At 42.8% G+C, this 22,087-nt stretch overlaps 1 protein-coding gene across 4 annotated transcripts in view; it reads left to right on the top strand.

The window, feature by feature from the left end:
* Positions 1-20,889: 20,889 nt before the first annotated feature.
* Positions 20,890-22,087, top strand: part of PPP4R1 (protein phosphatase 4 regulatory subunit 1) — a 61,038-nt gene continuing 59,840 nt past the window's right edge. For 2 of the 4 annotated variants that reach the window (XM_081802575.1, XM_081802574.1), the window contains exons 1-2: positions 21,371-21,516; positions 21,724-21,768. In XM_081802575.1, the coding sequence (XP_081658701.1) occupies positions 21,510-21,516; positions 21,724-21,768 (52 nt within the window). In that variant the 5' untranslated portion in view covers positions 21,371-21,509. Of the gene's footprint in view, positions 20,972-21,370; positions 21,517-21,723; positions 21,769-22,087 lie in introns of those variants that run through there. The other 2 variants (XM_081802576.1, XM_081802577.1) reach the window with 2 other exon arrangements.

Here is a 22,087-nt window from a genome sequence, read left to right as displayed (position 1 = left end):
AGAAATGAGAAATCAGGAAAATGTTTAAACATAAATTTTATATCTAATATATTTTAACCTTTTATTTTGAAAATTTTCAAAATAAAAAAATATAGAGAAGAATGTAGTATAATCTGCCCATTAACTAGATTTAACAAAACATATTCAACACCTTTGTTTCACATTTTGCTGAAAAGTTTTCTATTAGGGACATGTCATTTCATCTTTAAATACTTAGAATGTTCCTCTGAAAAATAAGGACATTTTCCTACAGAACTATAGTAGTATTATCACCAAACTCAGTTAGCAGTAATTCCCCTCTCATCAACAAATACCCAGCCAATATTCAAATTGCCCCCATTGCACCAAAGTTGTCTTTGACAGATTATTCAAACCAAATTCCAATTGAGGTTACACCTTCCATTTGGTGGAATTACAATTTATTTTTCATCAGTATTCCTCTGCTGCTTTTAATCTTGACATTGACTTGTTGAAGTGACCTACTATCCTGTTTCATCTCCCACTTTCTAGAATTCTCTGTTTTCTCCAGATGCTGTTTCGCTTGCTCTTTTGTCTCTTGTATTTCCAGTCACTTGGAAGTTAGATGTTAAAACTTGGTTATATTCAGGTTAAACGTGTTCTCGTTCTACCATATCACCCTGATTTCTCTGTACAGAAATCTTACCCATTATAATTACCCATCTAGCTTTGTCAGTGACTTTTTTGTTTTCGGAAGTTAAGAAACCAGGACATCCCTTGTCAGTGAGGACTCTGGGCACACGACAGCAGGCCTCAGTGCTTGGATAGATTCACATCAAAGGGACTTTCTACCTCGTGGTGCATTATCTCCAAGACTGGACAACATATGGACTAGTTGAAGACGACTCCTGTCCTCGTCAGTTTATTTAATAAAAGATAATTGAGAGTGCTAATTTGCCAGAAAACAGAATTTGGGTCCTTTTTCCGAACATTCATGGTGGTCTACACAATTGCAGGCTCAAGTTCTGGCCCAGCCCCTTCAGTGACCAACAACCACTTGGGGTAAAGAAGCATTTGTGGGCTACCATGTCATGTGGACCCCATACAGGGATTAAATTATTTGTAATCTGGTTTATTATAACTATTTTCCAATCAGCCGAGTTGACCATGATTACAAAAGAACTTACTGAAAAAATACGATTTCTGCAATTTAAGGATTAACCTTTCATATCTTTCTTCTTAATTGTACCTCTACAAATTATTTTTTTTATTCCTGTGGAAGTAAACTGTAATTTCACTTCTAAAGATGGAGTCAGCATGAGATGGAAGATGTTCATTCCATGCTTAATTCAAGAGACTTTTTTGTTATTTCAAATACGGGGGGTGGGAGCAGGGGGAGGATATGCCTCAAGAGAGAACATTTTTAGGTACTTCTTAAAAACAGTTGCAAATTCTTTTTGACAATCACTGCTCAAAAGCATTCGATTTAAGGTGCATGGTTGAATTCAGTAAACAGTTGCGCTCCCACTAAGTGTAAGGCACTTTGTTAGGGGCTTTGTGGGAACTGCAAAAAGGTCTTCAATTTTGTAATGATGCCAAGCTTGTTCATTGCACAAAGCAAGAGTGAAGATGGAATAGGCTGATGGATGAATCAGGCCTAGCACCGCCTGTAGCATGTTCTAGGTGCCTGAGGTTCTTTAAAGTGGCATCATGTGTGTGATGTCTTACAGCTGAGGAAGCTATTTCCAGGCACTTCTATTACTTTGTTCCATCCGGCTCTCAAAACAGCTCAAGTTTGGAAAGTCACACTGAGGGGGGCTGCACTCACCAGATGATGCATTGAATAAGCTAAGCACCCCAGGAGTAGTCCTCCTGGGGGGCTCATCATCAGGAGACAGACAGAAGGGGTCTCATAGATCCAGAGTCCCCGGGGGGTTCCAGGCACATGGTCCCCGACAGCAGGCAGGTGGCTTAGCATGATCCTTACTTTATAGAAGAAACAACTAAAGTCCTTTTTAGAAGCTGTGTACCTGGCAGATAAGGAGCTTTCAATAATGATATGTATTCTAAATAAGTGAGAGTAAATGTGAGGTCACACAGCTAAAAGACGGCAGAGATAAAGTTAGGTGCAGGCTATTTTTTCAACTGCACATTTCAAATGTTCTGCATTTATTAGATATGGGCAGATCAGTAGGCTGCTTGTTTTATTTAAACAGCAAATAGCACAGCCCCATTCCTCGATTTACAGGACTCCAAGGAAAAGCCTTTAATTAAAGGTAAGACAAGCAACGTTGGGGACCTCCCAGGGATTTTTCTCCTCCCTTGACTTAAGAACATACCCCACAATTGACTGCTTCAATTCAGGTACTGTGTGTCTTGCACTTGAACCTTTACCAAAAAGAACGATATCATTGTTCTGGAATTTTATAAGCATGGAGAGTTTTACAAAACCATATCCTCGATGTCACTCCAGCATTCCCAAAGATATAGATGCTTTTTAGAATTGTAATTCAGTGTCTTTTCATTGCCGTCTTTTTAATCCACTTTGCATTCTTAGCGTATTGCCATAAACACCGCTGCTGGTTAGGGAAAGAGAAGAAGCTGGTCACACGACCCTGATCCACTCCTGCAGCCTGGCTTCAGCCTGTCTCGTTCCTGGGCTTCCCAGCGGGGTCTTCAGGGATTGAGAACACGGGCCTTGGTTTATTACCCCCCTTTTCTTTCAATACAAAGGTGTCTTCTATAGAAACAATCTTAATCCATTCTTAAAACATTATTCTTATAACGTTCTTTTTTTTTTTTAAGATTGTATTTATTTATTTGACAGAGAGAAACACAGCCAGAGAGGGAACACAAGCAGGGGGAGAGGGAGAAGCAGGCTTCCCGCAGAGCAGGGAGCCCGATGCGGGGCTCGATCTCAGGACCCTGAGATCACGACCTGAGCTGAAGGCAGACGCCCAACGACTGAGCCACCCAGGCGCCCCATATTCTTTTTAACATTCTTATAACATGTTCTTATAAAAAACATTCTTATACATAAAATTTGGAAAATCTCTCTCAAGGTGCACCCTTTTGATTTTTTAAACTTTTTCATGGCTGTGTAATAGATGTTCTACTTAAGAAGAGGACATTTGACAATTTAAAAATCTGAAAGAAGCAATTGTTATTTAAAGCAAATTTCTGAGATTAGTCCCATGCCTTTGCCAGGAGCTTTGTGTGTCAGTGGCCCTCAAAGTGTGGCCTCTGAGCCAGCAGGATCAGGATGCTGGGTCAGAAATGCGAATTCTCAGGCCCACCCCAGACTTACTAAATCCATGTGGAACCCAGCTATCTGTACTTTGAAAAGCCTTCCGAGGTATTCCCAAGCACACCACAGTTTGAGAACCACTGTTCCAAGGCTTCTGCAATGTGCTCAGCCCACGGCTAAGCTCCCTAACCCAAGCGGGTCGATTGAATTCATGGTAGATGAAAGCATGTCGATGACATAAGTTCCTCAATCTGACACTTGTTGGAATCGAGCTTCATTAAGTCTCTTTAAATCAGAAACGTTTATGTGAAATGAAAGTGAAAAAAAAAATCACGCAAAAATAGGATATGCGTCAATGGGTCCATGTACACTAAATACAGATTGAAAATTAGAAATGACCATTATTTAAAAATCAAAACTATGAGGTTCCTTTTTCTTCCACGTTGCCTATGTACCTACTTTACAATGTTTAAACCTACTTTAAAATAAAGTGCCTAAAATAAATAAATAAATTAATTAAATAACCAAGTACCTACTCTAAAACTTCTGAGTCGGAGGGCCTGGGTTTCAGCCCTCACCCTGCCACAGAAACCCTATCCACACAGCCTTACCTAGGTTTCCACCCATCCAAGCTTCAGGCTCATCATCTGTAATTTGGAACTAACACCTGCCCTTTGATCTCGCCAGACTGTTTTGATTAACAACTGAAATAATTTATAAAGGGGTTTTATAAGCTGCGAAATGAAAGAAAAAAGGCTTATTTTATTGGGCACTTGGCAGTTCTGCACTCAGGCAGGCGTATTTATTAACTGTCCTTTGTAGGCGGTGCTCAGTAGCGGCAAAGGAGGAAGCAAACAGCAACGAAATAGCAGTCTTCCCGGCCAGGTGGCAACCCCCTGTGTCCTGGTTTAGCATGGTGACATCAGTGACGTGGTTACTGGGGAGGTGGCGGGGACAGAAACAAATGAATTTGGAAATCAATATTTATTGGTATGTCTGATTAAAATCTAGATGTGGCACTCGGTGCCTTCACGGTGGCCTTGGGGGCCTTTCTTGTTCTTGTCCTACTTGCTGATCGGATTCTGGCTTGGAGTCCTCGGTGATCTTTCTCTCCTCCGTTCAGAAATGTGACTCTGAGAAACTGTTGGTACAACTACGGCCCTCTGTTGCTCCCCGAGCTTGTAATCTTGGGGGAACCTCAAAAGTTGGTATCTTCAGTGTCTTGCCAGTTGGGAGAGGCAGCAAGTTGGGGTACTGGCCTTATGCAACCAGGCAATGCTCTGCCGGAGGAGGGACCAATGCAAGCTGTACTCTAGGACGTGGAGAGTACAGCCCACAAGGCCTCCCACATTCACTTTCCTCCTCCGGAAAATGGGGGAATCCCAGTCCTGGCCTCATCGACTGCTCTTTAAGGGAGAATTGTTTTGATTTTCAGGAGAGTCTCGTGAGAAGGCTGCAGGCCACCATGCCCAATACTAGTGGGCTCGCTAGTCTCCAGAGACTATGTCTGAGCTGCCCTAGCACATGGTCACAGGGTGAGCAGCTAGAGGCCAGATTCTGGGTGGCCTAGGTAGGAATGGACCAGGTCACTTCATCTTTGGTGCATGAAGGTCATAAACCCCACCACCTACAGATGGCTGAGGCAAGCGCTGGACCCTCTTCCCCAGTTCCATTCCCCTCCCATGGATTGATTCCTATAGGTGACCAGCATCTGCAAAAGCACTCTGCCAGAGCATGGCTGTGGGCGCTGCCCAAGGGGCACGCCTCACGTAGGACCTCTGACCAAGTACTTTGTTTGCCCAGCCTCTTCAGATTCACCCTGACTGTTCCCAGAGCACCCTCTGCCCCCTTCCATCAAAGCACTCAACACATTTCATTACAGTTGTTTTACTCTTTACTGTCCCTAGTCTGTGAGCTCCTTGAACATGTTTTTCCTACACAACCTTAATCCTGAAGCATATGGAAGGCACTGAGTAAATATTTTTCTGAATGACTGAATAATGCTTATGTAGTAGGCCTAGTTCTTGGACATCTGCCTCCATCTGAAGCAGGATTACCTGAGAATAAATTGAGATAAAAGGGAAGGTTTATTTGTCCATCAGCATCTCCAGGGAGCACTGGTGCTATTTGACAAGAAAAATGACACTAAATCTCGCCCCAGAAGGATAAGTGGGGTCCTAGGCACGCTGGTCTGGATTGGCGTATGGTGTTTCAGAGCCTGAGTCCAGAGGCCTGCACAGACCCAAGATAGAGCATCCTGGAGAGGTGACTTACGAAGCCATGGAGACTAGCCAGAGGGTCGTCCATCCAGAGAGGTAAGTAGGGGAAGAAGACTTCCAGGTTCAAGCTGGGGGGGATGAAAACCAGGAAAGCCAAGTAACAGAGAAGCTTCAAGCAGAACACGGGGGACTGGCCCTTTCCACACTCTGCTTCCCTGTGGGGGGATCCATCCAGCCTCCAGGCCAGGACTGCTCCCTAAATGTGCTGACTGCATCTAACAGTTCCTCGCCTGCAGCCATTAGGTGCCCCACATGCTTTTTCCATTGGATCAACTCTGAGCATCTCTATCCATCACTAAGATGGACTGCATCTGAATATAGGGCTATAGGTAATAAGAAACAGCCTGTCTGACATGCCTCACCACTTGAAGAGTTGATGAGGGCCTTTTTACCCACAGCACCCCAGCTGCATGCCAAGGATTGATCTCAGTATCTTCCTCGTTTCTAGGATTATGAAAAAGTCAAGCAATACAGTGACATATACCACAGACATGGGCGAGCTTGTTACCTCTCAGTTTGTCATTTCTCATCCAGTTCTGGACTTAACTCCCTCTCCTCTCCATCCAGCCAAGGCCAACTTGGACTTGGCACATGCCCAGTTTTTCACCTGGGGACTCCCTTGCAAGCTCTGGTGTGTATCCCCCTGCCAAGATCTTCACATAATCCTAGACCACATAAAGCAGTATATTTGTCCCAGCTTGGCTCCCAGTGCTAGCAGGGACATTAGATCTTCCAAAGAAATACCTCTTGGGATGCCCGGGTGGCTCAGTTGGTTAAGCGTCTGCCTTCGGCTCAGGTCATGATCCCAGTGCCCTGGGATCCAGCCCCGCATCGGGCTCCTTGCTCAGCGGGGAGCCTGCTTCTCCCTCTGCCTGCAGCTCCCCCTGCTTGTATTCTTGCTCACTCTCTCTCACCCATGCTCTCTCTCTCTAACAAATAAATAAATAAAATCTTTAGAAAAAAAAGAAATACCTCTTTCTACTATATCCTCCCAGTGCACTAGGAAAATGCTTTATCTGCAAAGTCAAAGCACTTTGATCAATGTTCTTTTTCCCTTTACTTCTTCAGGAGAACCTTTTCCTCCCCCTGCCCATTGTAGTCAAATAAGTATGTCTCACATAGAAATATTTAAAATATAAAATAATGTTTTATTGTGGTACAATATACATAACATAAAATATACCATTTTTAAGTATACAATTCACTGGCATTAAGTAGATTCACATTGTTGTGCAACCATCACTACTATCCATCTCCAGAATTTTCTCGTCTTCCCAAACTAAAACTCTTTCCCCAGGAAACGCTAACTCCCCATTCCCCTTCCCCTCTCCCAGGGCTTGGCAACCACCATTCTACTTTCTATCTCATATAAATGGAATCATACAGCAGTTGTTTTGTAACTGGTTTATTTCACTTAGAACAATGTCCTCAAGTTTCATCATGTTGTAACATGTGTCAGAATGTTCTTCCTTGGGGCGCCTGGGTGGTTCAGTCGTTAAGCGTCTGTCTTTGGCTCAGGTCATGATCCCAGGATCCTGGGATTGAGCCCCGCATCTGGCTCCCTGCTCGGCGGGAAGCCTGCTTCTCCCACTCCCACTCCCCCTGCTTGTGTTCCCTCTTGCTGTCTCTCTCTGTGTCAAATAAATAAAAATCTTAAAAAAAAAAAAAAAGAATGTCCTTCCTTTTAAGTCTGAATAATATTCCATTGTGTGTGTGTGTGTGTGTGTGTTTGCCACATTTGGTTTGTCCATTCATCCATCAGTGGACACTTGGGCTGCTTCTACTTTTTGGCTATTGTGAATAATGCTACTATGAACATTGTTGTGCAAATATCTGCTTGAGTCCCTGCTTTCGATTCTTTTGGGTATATACCCAGAAGAGGAATTACTGGATTCTACGGTAATTCCATGTTGAATTTCTTGAGGAACCACCATACTGTTTTCCATAGCAGCTGCGCCATCATACATTCACGCCAGCAATGCATGAACACTCCAGTTTCTCCACATCCTTGCCAATGCTTGTTCTTTCTTTCTTTTTTTTAATAAAGCCATTCTAATTGGTATGAAGTGATATGTCACGTGGTTTTGACTTGTATTTCCCTAACAAATAGTGATAATGAGCACCTCTTCATGTGCTTATTGGCCATTTGTATCTTTGGGGGGGGGGGCGGAATATCTATTCAAGTCCATTACCCTTTAAATATAGAGAATAGGGGGGTGGGGGGATGGGTTAGCCTGGTGGTGGGTATTGAGGAGGGCACGTTCTGCATGGAGCACTGGGTGTTATGCACAAACAATGAATCATGGAACACTTCATCTAAAACTAATGATGTAATGTATGGGGATTAACATAAGAATAAAAAAAAATCTCACAGCAAATAAATAAATAAATAAATAAATATAGAGAATAATTTTTACTGTAATTCAGAGGAACTCATTTCTTACAGTTCTTTAATGTATATATAAAAATATTTGCATCTTATTATAGGCTAGTGTCCCTTATCAACCCATACTGATTTGGGACATATCAAGGAAAAAATCTAAAGAAACTGTAGGCAAGTTGTATGACATGAAGGTAAATATACATATATATGCCATACTCATTCATTACCTACGTTTGAGCAGTGCACCGAATACTTTTCATGGCAAAACGCCGAATAACCAGATCTTAAAAACCATATTCAGCCAAAGCTGGGAGAGCCCCAAATTCACTCAAAGCTGAAGCAGAAGCTGAATATCACCATCACAGATTAAACCTCTGAAGTGTAAAAATAAGTGACATGTCAAAAACTTAATTAGGATTAAAATTTGACCCTTAAATGTTTTAGGAACCAATATTTTAAAGTTTGACATTACAGTACAGGAACAAAATTTATCAATGTTGTCATCTGTGAGATTACGTTTGCAGGCACCTTACTGCACATTCACGAGACTCAACTGTCACCAGCATGTTGAACAAATGGCATTAATCTTTTATGCATGACAGAACATAATTCGGTTTTCAGTACTGACTTTTCTCAAAGGAACTGTGCACGTAGGAACATCTCAAAAATACCTTATATCTTCAATTGCCAAAAAATGGTTGGCAGACCACAGCAAATATTTGGCTGTCTTTATATATATTTTTAAAGATTTATTTATTTATTTGAGAGAGAGAGAGGATAAGTGGGAGGGGCAGAGGGAGAGAGAGACCCAAGCAGACCCCCACCCTCCCGCTGAGTGCAGGGAGCCAGAGGGAGGCTCCATCTCAAGACCCTGAGATCAGGACCCCACCTGAAACCAAGAGTTGGGCACTTAACCGACTGTGCCACCCAGGCACCCCAGCAAGCTTTATATTTTAATGTTTAGCTCAAATCTATAAAGAATTGTTTTCTTCTAAGTGTTCTTACACCATCTATTTTTAAGTTTATTAGAAGGAACAAAATGCATTTGGGATACCTAGTTTTTCTCTAATATATTTTTTTAAGACTTTATTTATTTATTTTAGAGAAAGAACACACTCGCGTGGGCAGGGGCACAGGCAGAGGGAGAGGGAGAGAGAGAATCTCAAGCAGACTTCCCACTGAGCGCGGAGCCCAATGCCGTGCGGCTCGATTCCACAACCCTGAGATCATGAACTGAGCCGAAACCAAGAGTCGGTTGCTTAAACCTACTGAGCCACGCAGGTATTTCTTTTTTCCTACTATTGATACACTTTAGTGTATCTATTTGGATTAAAGATAGCTTGTCATGGATTTACTGTACTCTGTTTTGGAATTTTTTTTCCTTGTGGAATTGAGATGGCAAAGTTGACATTATGATTTTAATAATACTCTCATGAGATACAAAATTTTCAAATGGAACTTTTTTTAAAAGACTCTTGGCTTAAAGAGAATTTTTTTAAACCTAAATCAAATGCAGTTGTTACAGATTATTTTGATTAGTGATAGAATTGCGAATACAACAAACAATTCTGAAAAGATTGGAATCATGATATAATCACTATTCTATTACCTTATGTTAGTAATTAAATTTTTATAAAAATTTTTGGCTCCAAAAATATATAATGTTCTTTCTAAAATTAACCATCTAAAACACTCTCATTTAAAGTTTTCACAATATTCATGAATATTGCAGCATTTACTCTGGCAATTATAAATTTATGTAGCACTTTTCATTGGCAGAATTTCAACACGGGAAATACGTAAGGAAATTTTCCTCCAAGTTATATTTAGAATGCTTAATTGTATTTAAAAGGGTGTCTTCAGATAATAACAACAAACCCATGCCACGGTTATTGCCCTTGTTGACACTGTCACACCGATTAGATGCTTTGGGAACCTGTGCGTATGCTTGATCATTGAGCAGCCTCATCCCAGGTATTCTAGAAATGTCGCTCCGGAAGCACTGGGCTGTTTGGCCTTCCAAAGGATGAAAGCAAAGCTGATGTTAAATCACAGAATTGGGCTGAGCACCAAGGCTGAAGTCGAATGCCGTTACATCCCTAAGATATGCATTATTTATCTCTAAAACAGCTGAAGGATAGAAATGAGAGTTCTGTGAGCATGGGGATCCCAGGCCATCCTGAATGCCATTAAATTTGGGGGGTTGACATTTCCATTTTCTGAAGAGCAGTGACAGCTAAAAATAGAAAGCAATCAGAGGCAAAGTTTATTGGAATTCAGCCAGATCTAATAACATGACTCCTTACATCAGTAATTTCAGATGCTCCAAGTGGATGACTATTTAATAAGTTCTCTGTTGAGTTTACTCCTGAGTCATTACCATGTACCAGCCTCTGTCTCAGCACTTTACAGGTACCTCACCAGTCCTCACCAGTGGCCCATGAGGAAGGCACTTTGTTTTATGATTGCCCTTTCACAAACATGGAAGCCAAATCAGAAAGAGGTGAGGCAATTGCTCAAAATCCACAGACATGGGATGGCAAAGCCAGGATCTAAGCTGGGGCCCTGCTGACTCCACCACGCTGCCCAGCTGTGTGCGAGTCACGCGGACACGGAGGGATTGTCCCATTATTGGCTTCAGATGCCCTGTGCTCTCAAGTTCCAGGCCTGGGGACTTTCACCGGTGCTTTATGCCCAAGGGGCATGGACGGGCAGGAAGAGACTGAGCACCCAAAATTGCAGCTGAGGAAAACACGGTTGAAGACTTACCAGGGAAGGGAAGAAATGAGGGGTAACAGAGAAAAGATATGTAGGAATAAAACAAAGGATGTACATTGGTTTCTTTAATTTGCCTGGAGAAAGGCAAAGTTTGCCTTGCTCAGAGAAGAACACTTTGTTTGAAAAGACAAAATAATTATTAAATAATCAAATTGAGTTAGGTAAACATTTTCTTTTCCTCTTCCTCCTCATTCTTCTTCTTCCTCCTCCTCCCCTTGTCGTCCTCTCCCAGCACTTCCCCTTCGCTCCCTTCCTGCCTCCTCCTCCCCTCCCCTTCCTCCTCCTCTCCTTGCCCTTCCCCTCCACCCCTTTTCCTCCTCCCCTTCCCTCCTCCCAATGCCCTTCCCACCCCTCCTTTTCCTCCTCTTCATTTCTCCCTAAAGATGATATAAAGAAAAAAATCAGTGTTTGAAAGTCTTAAGTGCTGGCTTGGATTTTGTCACAAAGGCTTTTCTAGAAGAGGCAAATGATTTTTTTTTCTTAGTAATTTTTTTTAAATTGTGGGGAAAAAAAGCCACATAATATTAAATTTACCATCTTAACCATTTTTAAGTGTACAGTTTAGTACAGTTAAGTATATTCACGTTACTTGCATGCTTAATAAAACTTTATAAAATAAAGTAAAATATGCAAATAGAAAAAAATGCCCAGGGCGCCTGGGTGGCTCAGTTGGTTAAGCGACTGCCTTCGGCTCAGGTCATGATCCTGGAGTCCCTGGATCGAGTCCCGCATCGGGCTCCCTGCTCGGCAGGGAGTCTGCTTCTCCCTCTGACCCTCCCCCCTCTCATGTGCTCTCTCTCATTCTCTCTCTCTCAAATAAATAAATAAAATCTTAAAAAAAAAAAATGCCCAAATCATCAGATACAGCATGAAAAATTATTACAGAGTTCACACATATGAACCTTCACTCAGGTTAAGAGATGGAATGTTTCCAACATCCAGAATCCCTGCTTAAGTCTTCTTTTAATCGTATCCACCCATCTCCCCACCCCCCACCCCAGATTAATCTCTATAACTGACTTCTAACACCAAAGATTAGTTTTGCCTGTTTTTAAATCTTGAACAGATGAAATCACACAGAATGTATTCTTCGCTGTCTGGCTTCTATGAGTTAATGTTACATCTGTGAGAGTCATTCATTTTACAGTACGTGATACTTGCTCATTCATTTTTGTTGCTATATAGTATTCCATCATACGAATATACCACAACCTTATCTATCCATCCCGAATGCTGATGGACACTTGGATTTTTTCTAGTTTGGGAGTTTTTACTTTTGGGTGTACATAATGTGTACATATCTTTTGGAGTGGAATTGCTGGATCATAGGTTCTGTGTGTGTTTGGTGTTAGAAATTATTGCCAACTATTTTCTAAAGTGGTTGAACCAAATCCCCAAGAGCATTGTATGAAAGTTGTGTCACTCTATGTGGTAGACAGAATAATGCTCCCCCTGCAAAGGTGTCCACTGTCCCACTTCCCAGAACCTGTAGATATATTATCTTTCATGGCAAAATAGACTCTGTAGCTGGGAATAAATTAAGGATCTTGACAGAGAGGGATTACTCTGGATTATACAGGTGGGCCCAATGTCATCACATGAGTCCTTAAATGTGGGGGAGAGAGGAAGAGAGTCAGAGGAGATGTGACCATGGAGGGATGGTCATAGAGAGGTAATGTTGCTGGCTATGAAGATGAAGGAAGAAGGACAAGAGCCAAGAAACATGGAGATCCCTAAAAGCTAGAAAAAGCAAGGAAATGAATTTTTCTGTAGATCCTCTAGAAAAGAATGCAGTCCTGCTGAAACATCGATATAGCCCAGCGAGACTCATGTCAGACTTCAGACAGACTTCCACAGAACTGTAAGAGAATACATTTGAGTTGCTTTAAGTCACTAAATTTGTGGTAGTTTGTGATAGCATCAACAGAAAAGTAATAGACTCCACAAAAATATTTGGGTATTTCAAGCTTTTCACTATTCTGGTGGGTGTATTATAGAATCTCACCATAGTTTTGATTTATATTTCCCTGATGAGAAATTATATTAAGCACCTTTTCATAAGTTTCTTAGCCATGTAGATATGCTCTTTTATGATGTATCTATTGCCCATTTTCCTATTGATTGTCCTTTCCTTATTGATTTGTGTAGTTCTTTGTATATCTTTGTATTTATATTATCTTCCACTTTACAGCATGTGTTTTCCCTCTCCTAATAGTGTCTTTGCATAACAGAACTTCTAGGATAGTCCAATTTATCTTTTTCCCTCACAGCTGGTGTTATTGTGTCTAAGAAATCAACCCCCTACACCAAGGCCATAGGTTCTGCGTATGTTTGGCATTAGAAATTATTGCCAACTATTTTCTAAAGTGGCTGAAGATCTTTTAAAGCTTTATTGTTTTACATTTCATATTTGTATCATAACCCCTCTGGAATTGATTTTTGCGTGTGGAGTGAAGTAGGGGTCAAATTTCTTTTCTTTTTTTTGTTTCTCACATGGCACACCAGTTGACCCAGCATTAGCTTTCTGTTACAACTCTACAGTGCTACTGTTGTCCTTCTCTTACAACTCTATATTGCTGCTGCTGTCATAAATCAGGCAATTCATACATGCTTGGGTCTGTTTCTGGACTCTTTGTCGGTCTATTTGTTATGTCCACTCCAACACTATACACTCTTAATTTTTGTAGCTTTAATATAAGTCTGGATGTCCAATAAGGAAATTCCTCTCATTTCTTGGCTGTCCTTCAAAATTATTGGCTATTCTTGTCTTGGCCCTTTGCAGTTCCATGGACATTTCGAATCAGACTGTCAATACACACACACACACACACACACACACACACACACACACACACAAATTGCTCAGATTTTTATTAGGAATGAATTGAATCTAATGCAATTGACATCTTTACAAAATTGAGTTTTCTAATCCATGGTCTTGATGTAGCCTTACATTTTACTTAAGAATTTAATAATTTTCCCTCCATAATGTCTTTCTAGTTTTGTATGTAATGGTCCTTCATATCTTCCATTAGATTCATTTCTAGGATTTGACTTTTTAAATGCTATTGTAAATGGTATTACATTTTTAGATCTATGCATAATTATTGAATACTGACATACATAGAACTGACCTTGTGTCTAGTGACTTTGCTAAATTTACTTCTTAATAATTTATTTTTAGATTCTTGTATTTTCCACATACACAATCACACCATTTATGAATCATGACAGCTTTACTTTGGAAGAGGCACATCTTATGTAGGAGAATGTGGAGAATTTGGAACCCCCATACATTACTAATGGGAATATAAAATGGTGTGGCTGCTTTGAACAAATATTGGCAATTCCTCAAAAGACTAAAAATAGAGTTACCATGGGATCCAGCAATCCCAATCCTAGGTATATATCCAAGTGAATGGAAAGCATGAATCTACACACAAACTTGCATATAAATGTTTATAGCAGCATTATTCATAATAGCTAAAAGTAGAAACAATCCAAATGTCCATCAACTAATGAGTGGATAAATAAAATGTATATCTGTATAATAAGGTATCATTCATCCATAAAAAGGAATGGAATACTGATAGATGCTACAACATAGATGAAACTTGAAAACATTATGCTGAGTGAAAGAAGCCAGTCACAAAAGACCACATATCTTATGAATCCATTTATATACAACATCCAGACAGGCAAATCCATCCAGACAGAGATAAATTAGTGATTTCCTAGGGCCCAAAGTGTGTGTGTGTGGTAAAGGAGAGTGACTATTAATGGATACGTTTCTTTTGAGGGTGATGAAATGTTCTCAAACTAGATGGGGTGATGGTGGTACAACTCTGTGAATAGTCTCAAAACCATTGAACTCTACACTTTAAATGGCTCACTTTTATAGTATGTGATTTATATCTCGATAAAGGGTGTTTAAAAATTTTTATGTAGGACCTTGAAAGCTTAAAAAAGGAGGTAAAGGGACAATAGTGTTCTGTAGTGTAATGGCTGAATTGGGAGATTTTTGGCATTTCTTATTTTTTCTTTATACTGTTTTGGAATTTTATACATGTATTTTTTTAAAGATTTTATTTATTTATTTTAGAGAGAAAGAGAGAGAGTGTGTGAGCAGGGGAGAGAGAATCCTAAACAGACCCCATGCCCAGCACAGAGGCCAATGCAGGGCTCGATCTCATGACCCCAAGATCATGACCTGAGCCAAAACCAAGAGTTGAATACACAACCAAATGAGCCACTCAGGTGCCCCTATACATTATTTTTATAACTGGAAAAACAAAAAGAATATATGTCACAAAGAGGTAGAATCTCTCCCTCCCCTTCTCCCCGCAAGAGCAACAACAGCAAAAACAAACAAACAGAAACAACAAGAACATAGTCTGAAGGAGCCATGAATTGGTACCCGAGTTCAAGATTGTCTTAACCCAGGATAACTTGGCTTAAAACAGAAGAGTTAAGTGGTGGTAAACGGCAGCTAATGAAGCAAAGGGCATTTGGTACACTATATATATACATATATGTGTATATATATATGTATTTTTTTAAGATTTTATTTATTTGACAAAAAGAGAGAGAGAGAGCACAGATGGGCAGAGGGAGAAGCAGGCTCCCCGCAGAGCGGGGAGCCCCATGCGGGGCTAGATCCCAGGGCTCTGGGATCATGACCTGAGCTGAAGGCAAATGCTTAACCAACTGAGCCACTCAGGCGCCTATGTATATATATATATTTTTTTTAAATTGAGGTAATTGGCACACAATATTATGTCAGTTTCAGGTGTACAGCACAGTGATCAGACACTTGTACACATTCCAAACTGATTGCCACAGTAAGTCTCGTTACTGGGAAGATGCTACTAAGGCACATGTTTGGGATTTTCACGGAATTGATATGAGCAAAATACAGAAAGACAGTTTTTGCATCCTTGGCCAGAGTGAACTAAAAAAGCCTAGTTAGAAAGTTGCTAGTAGGGTTTGAAGTGGTTAATACTCTGGTCAGGATGTTATGTGAGAAAAGAGTGAAAAGGTGATCTTAAGTGTTTCAATGGTTCAATCAGCAGGAAATAGTGATGGCCTAGTTGGCAAGATCGTACACATAAAAGGACAGAGCCTCTCTCAATGCCAGAGAAACGGGCTGAGGAAGTTTTGATGGAAAAGTTGTGGACATGATGATACACAAATGCTATTAGAATGAGGATTACAGTGTCTGAATTCCAACTCCCCTATTTGCGATCTGACTTTTGACAAATTAATTAACCTCTTTGAGCTCTGGTTTCCCTTACTCTAAAAATAGTAATATCGGGGCACCTGGGTGGCTCAGTCGTTAAGCATCTGCTTCGGCTCAGGTCATGATCCCAGAGTCCTGGGATGGAGCCCCAAATCAGGCTCCCTGCTGAGCAGGAAGCCTGCTTCTCCCTCTCCCACTCCCCCAGCTTGTGTTCCCTCTCTCCTGTCTCTCTCTTTAAAAAAAAAAAAAAAAAAAAATGGTGCACCTGGGTGGCTCAATCAGTTAAGTAGCTGCCTTCGCTCAGGTCATAATCCTCGGGGTCCTCGGATCAGCCCTTCTCTCGCTCCCTGCTCAGCAGGGAGCCTGCTTCTCCCTCTGCCCCTGCCCCTCCCCCAACTAACAACTCCCCCTCCCCATAACCCTCCTCCCCGTGCTCATGCTCTCTCCCTCTCTCTCAAATAAATAAATAAAATATTTAAAAAGAAATGGTAATATCAGTGCTTACTTCACAAGGTTGTTTAAGGATTAAATCAGGAAGTACATAAAAGCACTCAGCATAGTATCTGACACATACAACTCAAAAATGTTGCCAAATGCACTTTATTACCATTGGGGGAAATGGGGTGGAGGGTACACAGGACCTCCCTGTACATGTTTTGCAACTTCCTGTAAATCTGTAATTATTTCAAAATAAAAAGCTTTAAAACTTGATTAGCTATCTTGTGTACGAAACGTATTGTGTCATTGGGCTAATTTTTTTTATTTTTTATTTTTCTATCAAATGAAGGAATCAAAGACCTGGAACAAAAGCAATTGGTTACAAAGAGTTACACAGAAGCGAAATGAGAATGGAAGCAATTTCTTCTGAACCATAGACCCACAGAGCAGCATTACTGTGAAGTGACCTTAAAATCAAGGCATCTGGGTTTCAGTATGTGGTTTACCTATGGTCTTTTCCCGGTTCAACTTGACTCATGCGTCCAGATTTAGAATAATAAGCATTTCCTCAGCACATACTGTGTGGGGTAGGCTCTTCCACATTGCTTTGAACTGCAGCTAACGTTTTCTGCATTTTAGAGAAAGGCACAAAGAAAATTAACACTGCTATTCTACAGCGCCTGGGTGGCTCCGTCGTTAAGCGTCTGCCTTCGGCTCAGGTCATGATCCCAGGGTCCTGGGATGGGGCCCCACATCAGACCCCACATTGGGCTCCCTGCTCATTGGGGAGCCTGCTTCTCCCTCTCCCACTCCCCCTGCTTGTGTTCCGTCTGTCTCTGTAAAATAAATAAATAAAATCTTTAAAAAAAAAACTGCTATTTTAATGTACTTATTGCTCATCATTTTCACATTTTAGGATCCACCATAAAGTTAAACATTGTGAAACAAATTGTATAGGATGCTGTATTTCAGCTGGAATAACTACATTCTCAGTGAAGAATCCCTTTAGGCTCTACTAACGCAGAAAACAGGAGAGCACTTCATGCAGTGGATAAGAAACTGAGGGTTTATTTTCTTTTATACTTGGTTTACAGTAGTGGTTCTAACAGGATGCTCTCTTCTGTTCAGGACAAGCCTATGCTAAAACTTGCAGCAGTCGCTGACCCTGGGACAGAGCTTCTGTTCTACCGAATTCAACGGGCAGTCTTCAACTCTTGTAAATAGAGAAAGAACGGCATGAACAAGGATGACTCAGATGGAGCTCAGTTCTGTAGCTATTTCTCCCTCCAGTCTTTCTTTCTTTTTTAGGATAGTCTGAGAAAATGTATCTTTAGCTGATTTGAGTAAAAAGAGATCCAATGTCTTTGAAAAACAAAACCAAACTATTGAAGATCTAGGAAAGGCTAATATTTCACATTTTGGAAGGTCCACCCAGACATAGAACTTCAAAGGGAGCTAGAAGAGGCAAGGGAACAAAAAGATAAGAAAAATTTTACACAAATATTTACCTTTATGCAATTTACCAGAATATGTAAAGGAGGCTTTTGATAAGAGATTAATTGGGGCAATTAATTAAAAAAGAAAGAAAGAGGAAAATGTTTGTTCTTTTTACTTGGGAATGGCAGTCTATGAGGGACATCTCATCATCCTGGCTCCCAAAAACACAGAGATGAATAAAAATGAATGTTAAAAATGTGTTTAAAAAGCACTTTCTCGTGTTAAGTATTTCTCCATTTTCAGACTGATTTCATTTTTTTATTATTCAAAACAATAACTAATAGGTCTGCCTTTTATATCTTCTCAGCTTCAAGAATGAACATTCTGAAGAAAAAAGCAAACAGTTCAATTAGCGATACAAAAACTAATAAATGGGAGAGCCTCAAGCAATGCCGGGTAGGTTTTTTTACTGGTAATATTTTCCCCATGATATTTATTGTGTTTGTTTTTGAAGAGCCAAATACATCAATCTCCAAGCCTCCTTGGCAACTAATGGAAGTTTTCATGAGTATTTGAAAGAGTACTTATTCTGAAAAATCCAGGCCTTTGTAGCCACATACTTAGATAATACTTTTTAAAAAATGGACTTGTGGGGTGCCGGCTGGCTCAGTTGGTGGAACACTTGACTCTTGACCTCCGGGTTATATGTTTGAGCCCCATGTTTGGTGTAGAGATTACTTTAAAAAAAAATACATAAAATCTTAAAAAAAATTGACTTGTGCCATTCCCTCTAATTTACAGATTTCAGTGGCAAAACAGGTTCAGAGTTGACACTTCCTGTTGTGCTCTCACCACTTACAGCTTCTGGAACCCACAGGCTACATTATAAGTGAAATTGGAGTAAGAGTATATAGGAAAATGATTGCTATTCTTTGTTTATATATCATTTTTTAATGAGGAACAGAGTGAATTTTATAAGTGCTGGTTTAAAAACCATTTATCTTGGGGCGCCTCGGTGGCTCAGTCGGTTGGGCATTTACCTTTGGCTCAGGTCATTATCCCAGGGTCCTGGGATCGAGCCCCGCAGCAAGCTCCCTGCTTAGCAGGGAGTCTGCTTCTCCCTCTTCCTCTGCTGCTCCCCCTGCTTGTGCTCTCTCTCTGTGTCAAATAAATAAATAAAATCTTTTTAAAAAATAAAAACCATTTATCTTATCCTTATGAAAGTAGAGAAAGAAAATCAAATGTAAAAAACACGTACTTACGCTGAACTGTGAATAGGAAATCCTCACTGAAATGTCTAAAAACCATAATTCCTAAAAGGACCTGTAGTAACATGTAAAGCAGGTAGGATAAAGAATGCATAGTTCTGGAAGAACATGGACAGAATTACACAGACCCTCCTCCTTTGCTGCCTTGCCAGAGAACAGGGAGATGAGTTTACTGAGGCCTAGTTACCAAAGGCAGAGTTCCTTCATCTTTCTGTACCCCAGGCCAGCAATTGGTACATAATCTGTTTTACCACCATCACTGAGAATTATAAATCCGACTGCTGGGGTAGATTGTCCAGATAGATATCGTTGTCTTTGTGGCTGAAGTACAGTTAGCACTCTATAGATTTTGTGTTCTTGCAAAATCACCAGTTTAGTGCAAAGAACCAAATCCTCTCCCCTCCTCCTTTCTACCCAGAATTGCTAAAATGGTAGGTGGTCAACAAGACAATATACAAGCAGGGCAGAATTCTCATGGACTGAGTCAATCGTGACTGGTTTCTGTTAATAGTTTGTGAATTTCTAGCTGCATTTTGAGAATTAGTGTCTGAATTCACAGAACGGCATTCTGCAAGGGAAAGAAATAGGATATGAGTTTGGCCTTTAGTTTTAATTATTCTATGTTGAGAAAAGTAGACACACATCTGGAGTAACAGATTCTATTCTGATTTTTATTGCTTCTAGAAATTTAATACACACTGTACAATTTGTGATCCACCTTGTAACAGCTGAGAGGAAAGTTTTTAGAATAGCTATGTGGAACCCCTTTTATTACACAGAATTATGAATTTCAGAGGATCGATCTGATCCTTAGTTTGATTCCCAATGGCATTAAATGCCAATACAGTGGCATAGGGTGCCCACCTCCTTGCAGTCAAAAATCTATGTAAAACTTTTGACTCCCCAAAAGTTAACTATTTATAGCCTACTGTTGACTGGAAGCCTTACCAACAACCCAGTTGATTTGTATATAATATGTATTATATCCTGCATTCTTACAATAATACCTAACTTTTTCTTTTTCCGCTATTTCTAGGCTATGCTGTTTGAGTTTTTTCAAATCGTTGGAAATCTCCCCAAATATTCTAATATATTTATTTTAAAAATCTACATACAGTGCAAACCTGTGTAGTTCAAGGGTCAACTGATAGTGTCCTTGGTGAAGACCACAATACAGAAAGGGACGTGCTGATTATTCAGAATTTCCTCTCCTCTTCAAGAAACCAGACCTGCCAATATGGCATCAATTAAATAATCGGGTGTTTTGTTCTCCACTTTGGGAGATTACAATTTTGGAGGCGTTAGGTGGAGTTGGAATCGATTAGAATCCTGGAGACAGGACAGTGTGAAATGGAGTCAGAAAACCTGGATTCAGCCTCCACTTTGCACTTGAGCTAATCACTTAACACATGTAAATTAAAAAAAAAAAGCAGGAATAAAATTTGTAATAGTGATTTCAGTCCTGCACATCAAGTGCTCGCAAAATTATTTAAACTAAAGAAAAAGAAAAAGCTAATCATAGGCACCCTTCATCGAGCACCTTCCAGATATCAAGTACCCTGCTAGGTTCCTTACATTCTTCATTAATCACAGTAATCCTGAGCCAAGTATCATCCTTCATTTACAAACGGGTTACACACCTAAGCAAATGACAGACTCGAGATCTGAACCCAGGCCTGCCGGCGCTCTTGCTGGAGCGTTTCCCGCTTTGTCAGCGCACGAAGGGCAGGCCACGGGGGCAATCATCTGTGCCTCAAACTTAAACGCGCCGGGTGGGAAAGCGGGCTGCGCTAGGATGACTTTGTCACTCAACCACGGTACGGCCGGGCCCTGGGCTTTGTTACCAGCCACTTCGCGAGGGCCCCCGGCGCGCGGGGAGGCGGCGCTTCCTCCACCCGGAGGGTGGGACCCTCGGCCTCCGCCGGGCCTCGGATCGCCGACGACGTACGTGCAGCCCTGGGGAGGGGGCGCGGGGCGGCGAACGGCGAGCCCGCCAAGGGCCGTGGCCGACGAGGCGGTGGGCGAGGCCGGTGACCCAATAAAGCCGGTCGGGGCACGGGAGGCCCCACCCGGGCCCGGTTCCGGGCACACGCCGCAGGGTCCCGGGCCGGCGGCAGCTTGCGCGCGTCCGTCGCAGCGCTCGGCGTGAGGGCGCCTCCGGCCGAGGGTGTGAGCGCGCGCCGCCGGGCCGGGCCGGGAGCGAGGGAGGCGGGAGGAGGGGGCGCCGGCCGCCCGGGAGCCGCGCGGAGCGGCGGGGCGAGGCGGTCCACGGCGCCCGCCCGCCCCCCGGCGTCCGGGAGCCTCTCCGCCTGCGGCCCAGGCCCGGGCCCTCGGCCCGCCCCGCGCGCCCCCGCGCGCGCCCCCGCCGGCCTGGCCCTCCTCCTTGCCGCCCCTCCCGCGCGCGCTCCCCGGCTCCCCGGCTCGCGCCGCTCTATGTAGCCCCGGATCCCCGGGAGACCGAGGAGGAGGGGGCGACCACAAGATGGCGGGTACGTGGCCCCCTGTCCTCCCGGCGGCGGCGGCAGCAGCAGCGGCGTCTCCTCCCCGCGCCCGCCCGCCCGCCGCCGCCCCGACTCACGGCCGGCGCGGGGGCTCGGCGCGGGGAGGCGCCGCGGGGCTGGCAGGGCGGGCGGCGGGGGCGGCGCGCTGGGTCCCGGGGGCGCTGACCGGGCCTTTCTTCTCTCCCCTCGGCGCAGATCTCTCGCTGCTCCAGGAGGACCTGCAGGAGGACGCGGACGGATGTGAGTGCGCCCGCCTCGCTGTCGCGGCTCCGGCGGCCCGCGGGAGCGGCCGGGAAGGAAGGGCGGGCGGCGGCGGCCTGGGTCGGGCCGGCGGAGATGGGGCTCGGCGAGGCGTGGCCCTGGGCCGGCAGGGGCTGCGAGCTGGAGGGAGCATTGCGCTTCGGGGAGGGAACGGCGCGCCCGGGTCCGCGGGCGGCGAGAGATGCCCTGTCTGACGCCCGAGGCCGGGCTCTGCCGCGTCGCCCACCCTCGCATAACCCCCCGGGCGGCTGTGGGCTCGGGGGCCGCTCGGCGTCTGTTTCGGGAGGAGAAAGTGGCA

The sequence above is a fragment of the Leptonychotes weddellii genome, chromosome 13, assembly GCF_054177405.1.
Source record: "Leptonychotes weddellii isolate Sample4059 chromosome 13, ASM5417740v2, whole genome shotgun sequence".
Lineage (NCBI taxonomy): Eukaryota > Metazoa > Chordata > Mammalia > Carnivora > Phocidae > Leptonychotes > Leptonychotes weddellii.
This window is presented reverse-complemented; position numbering and strand designations above follow the sequence as displayed.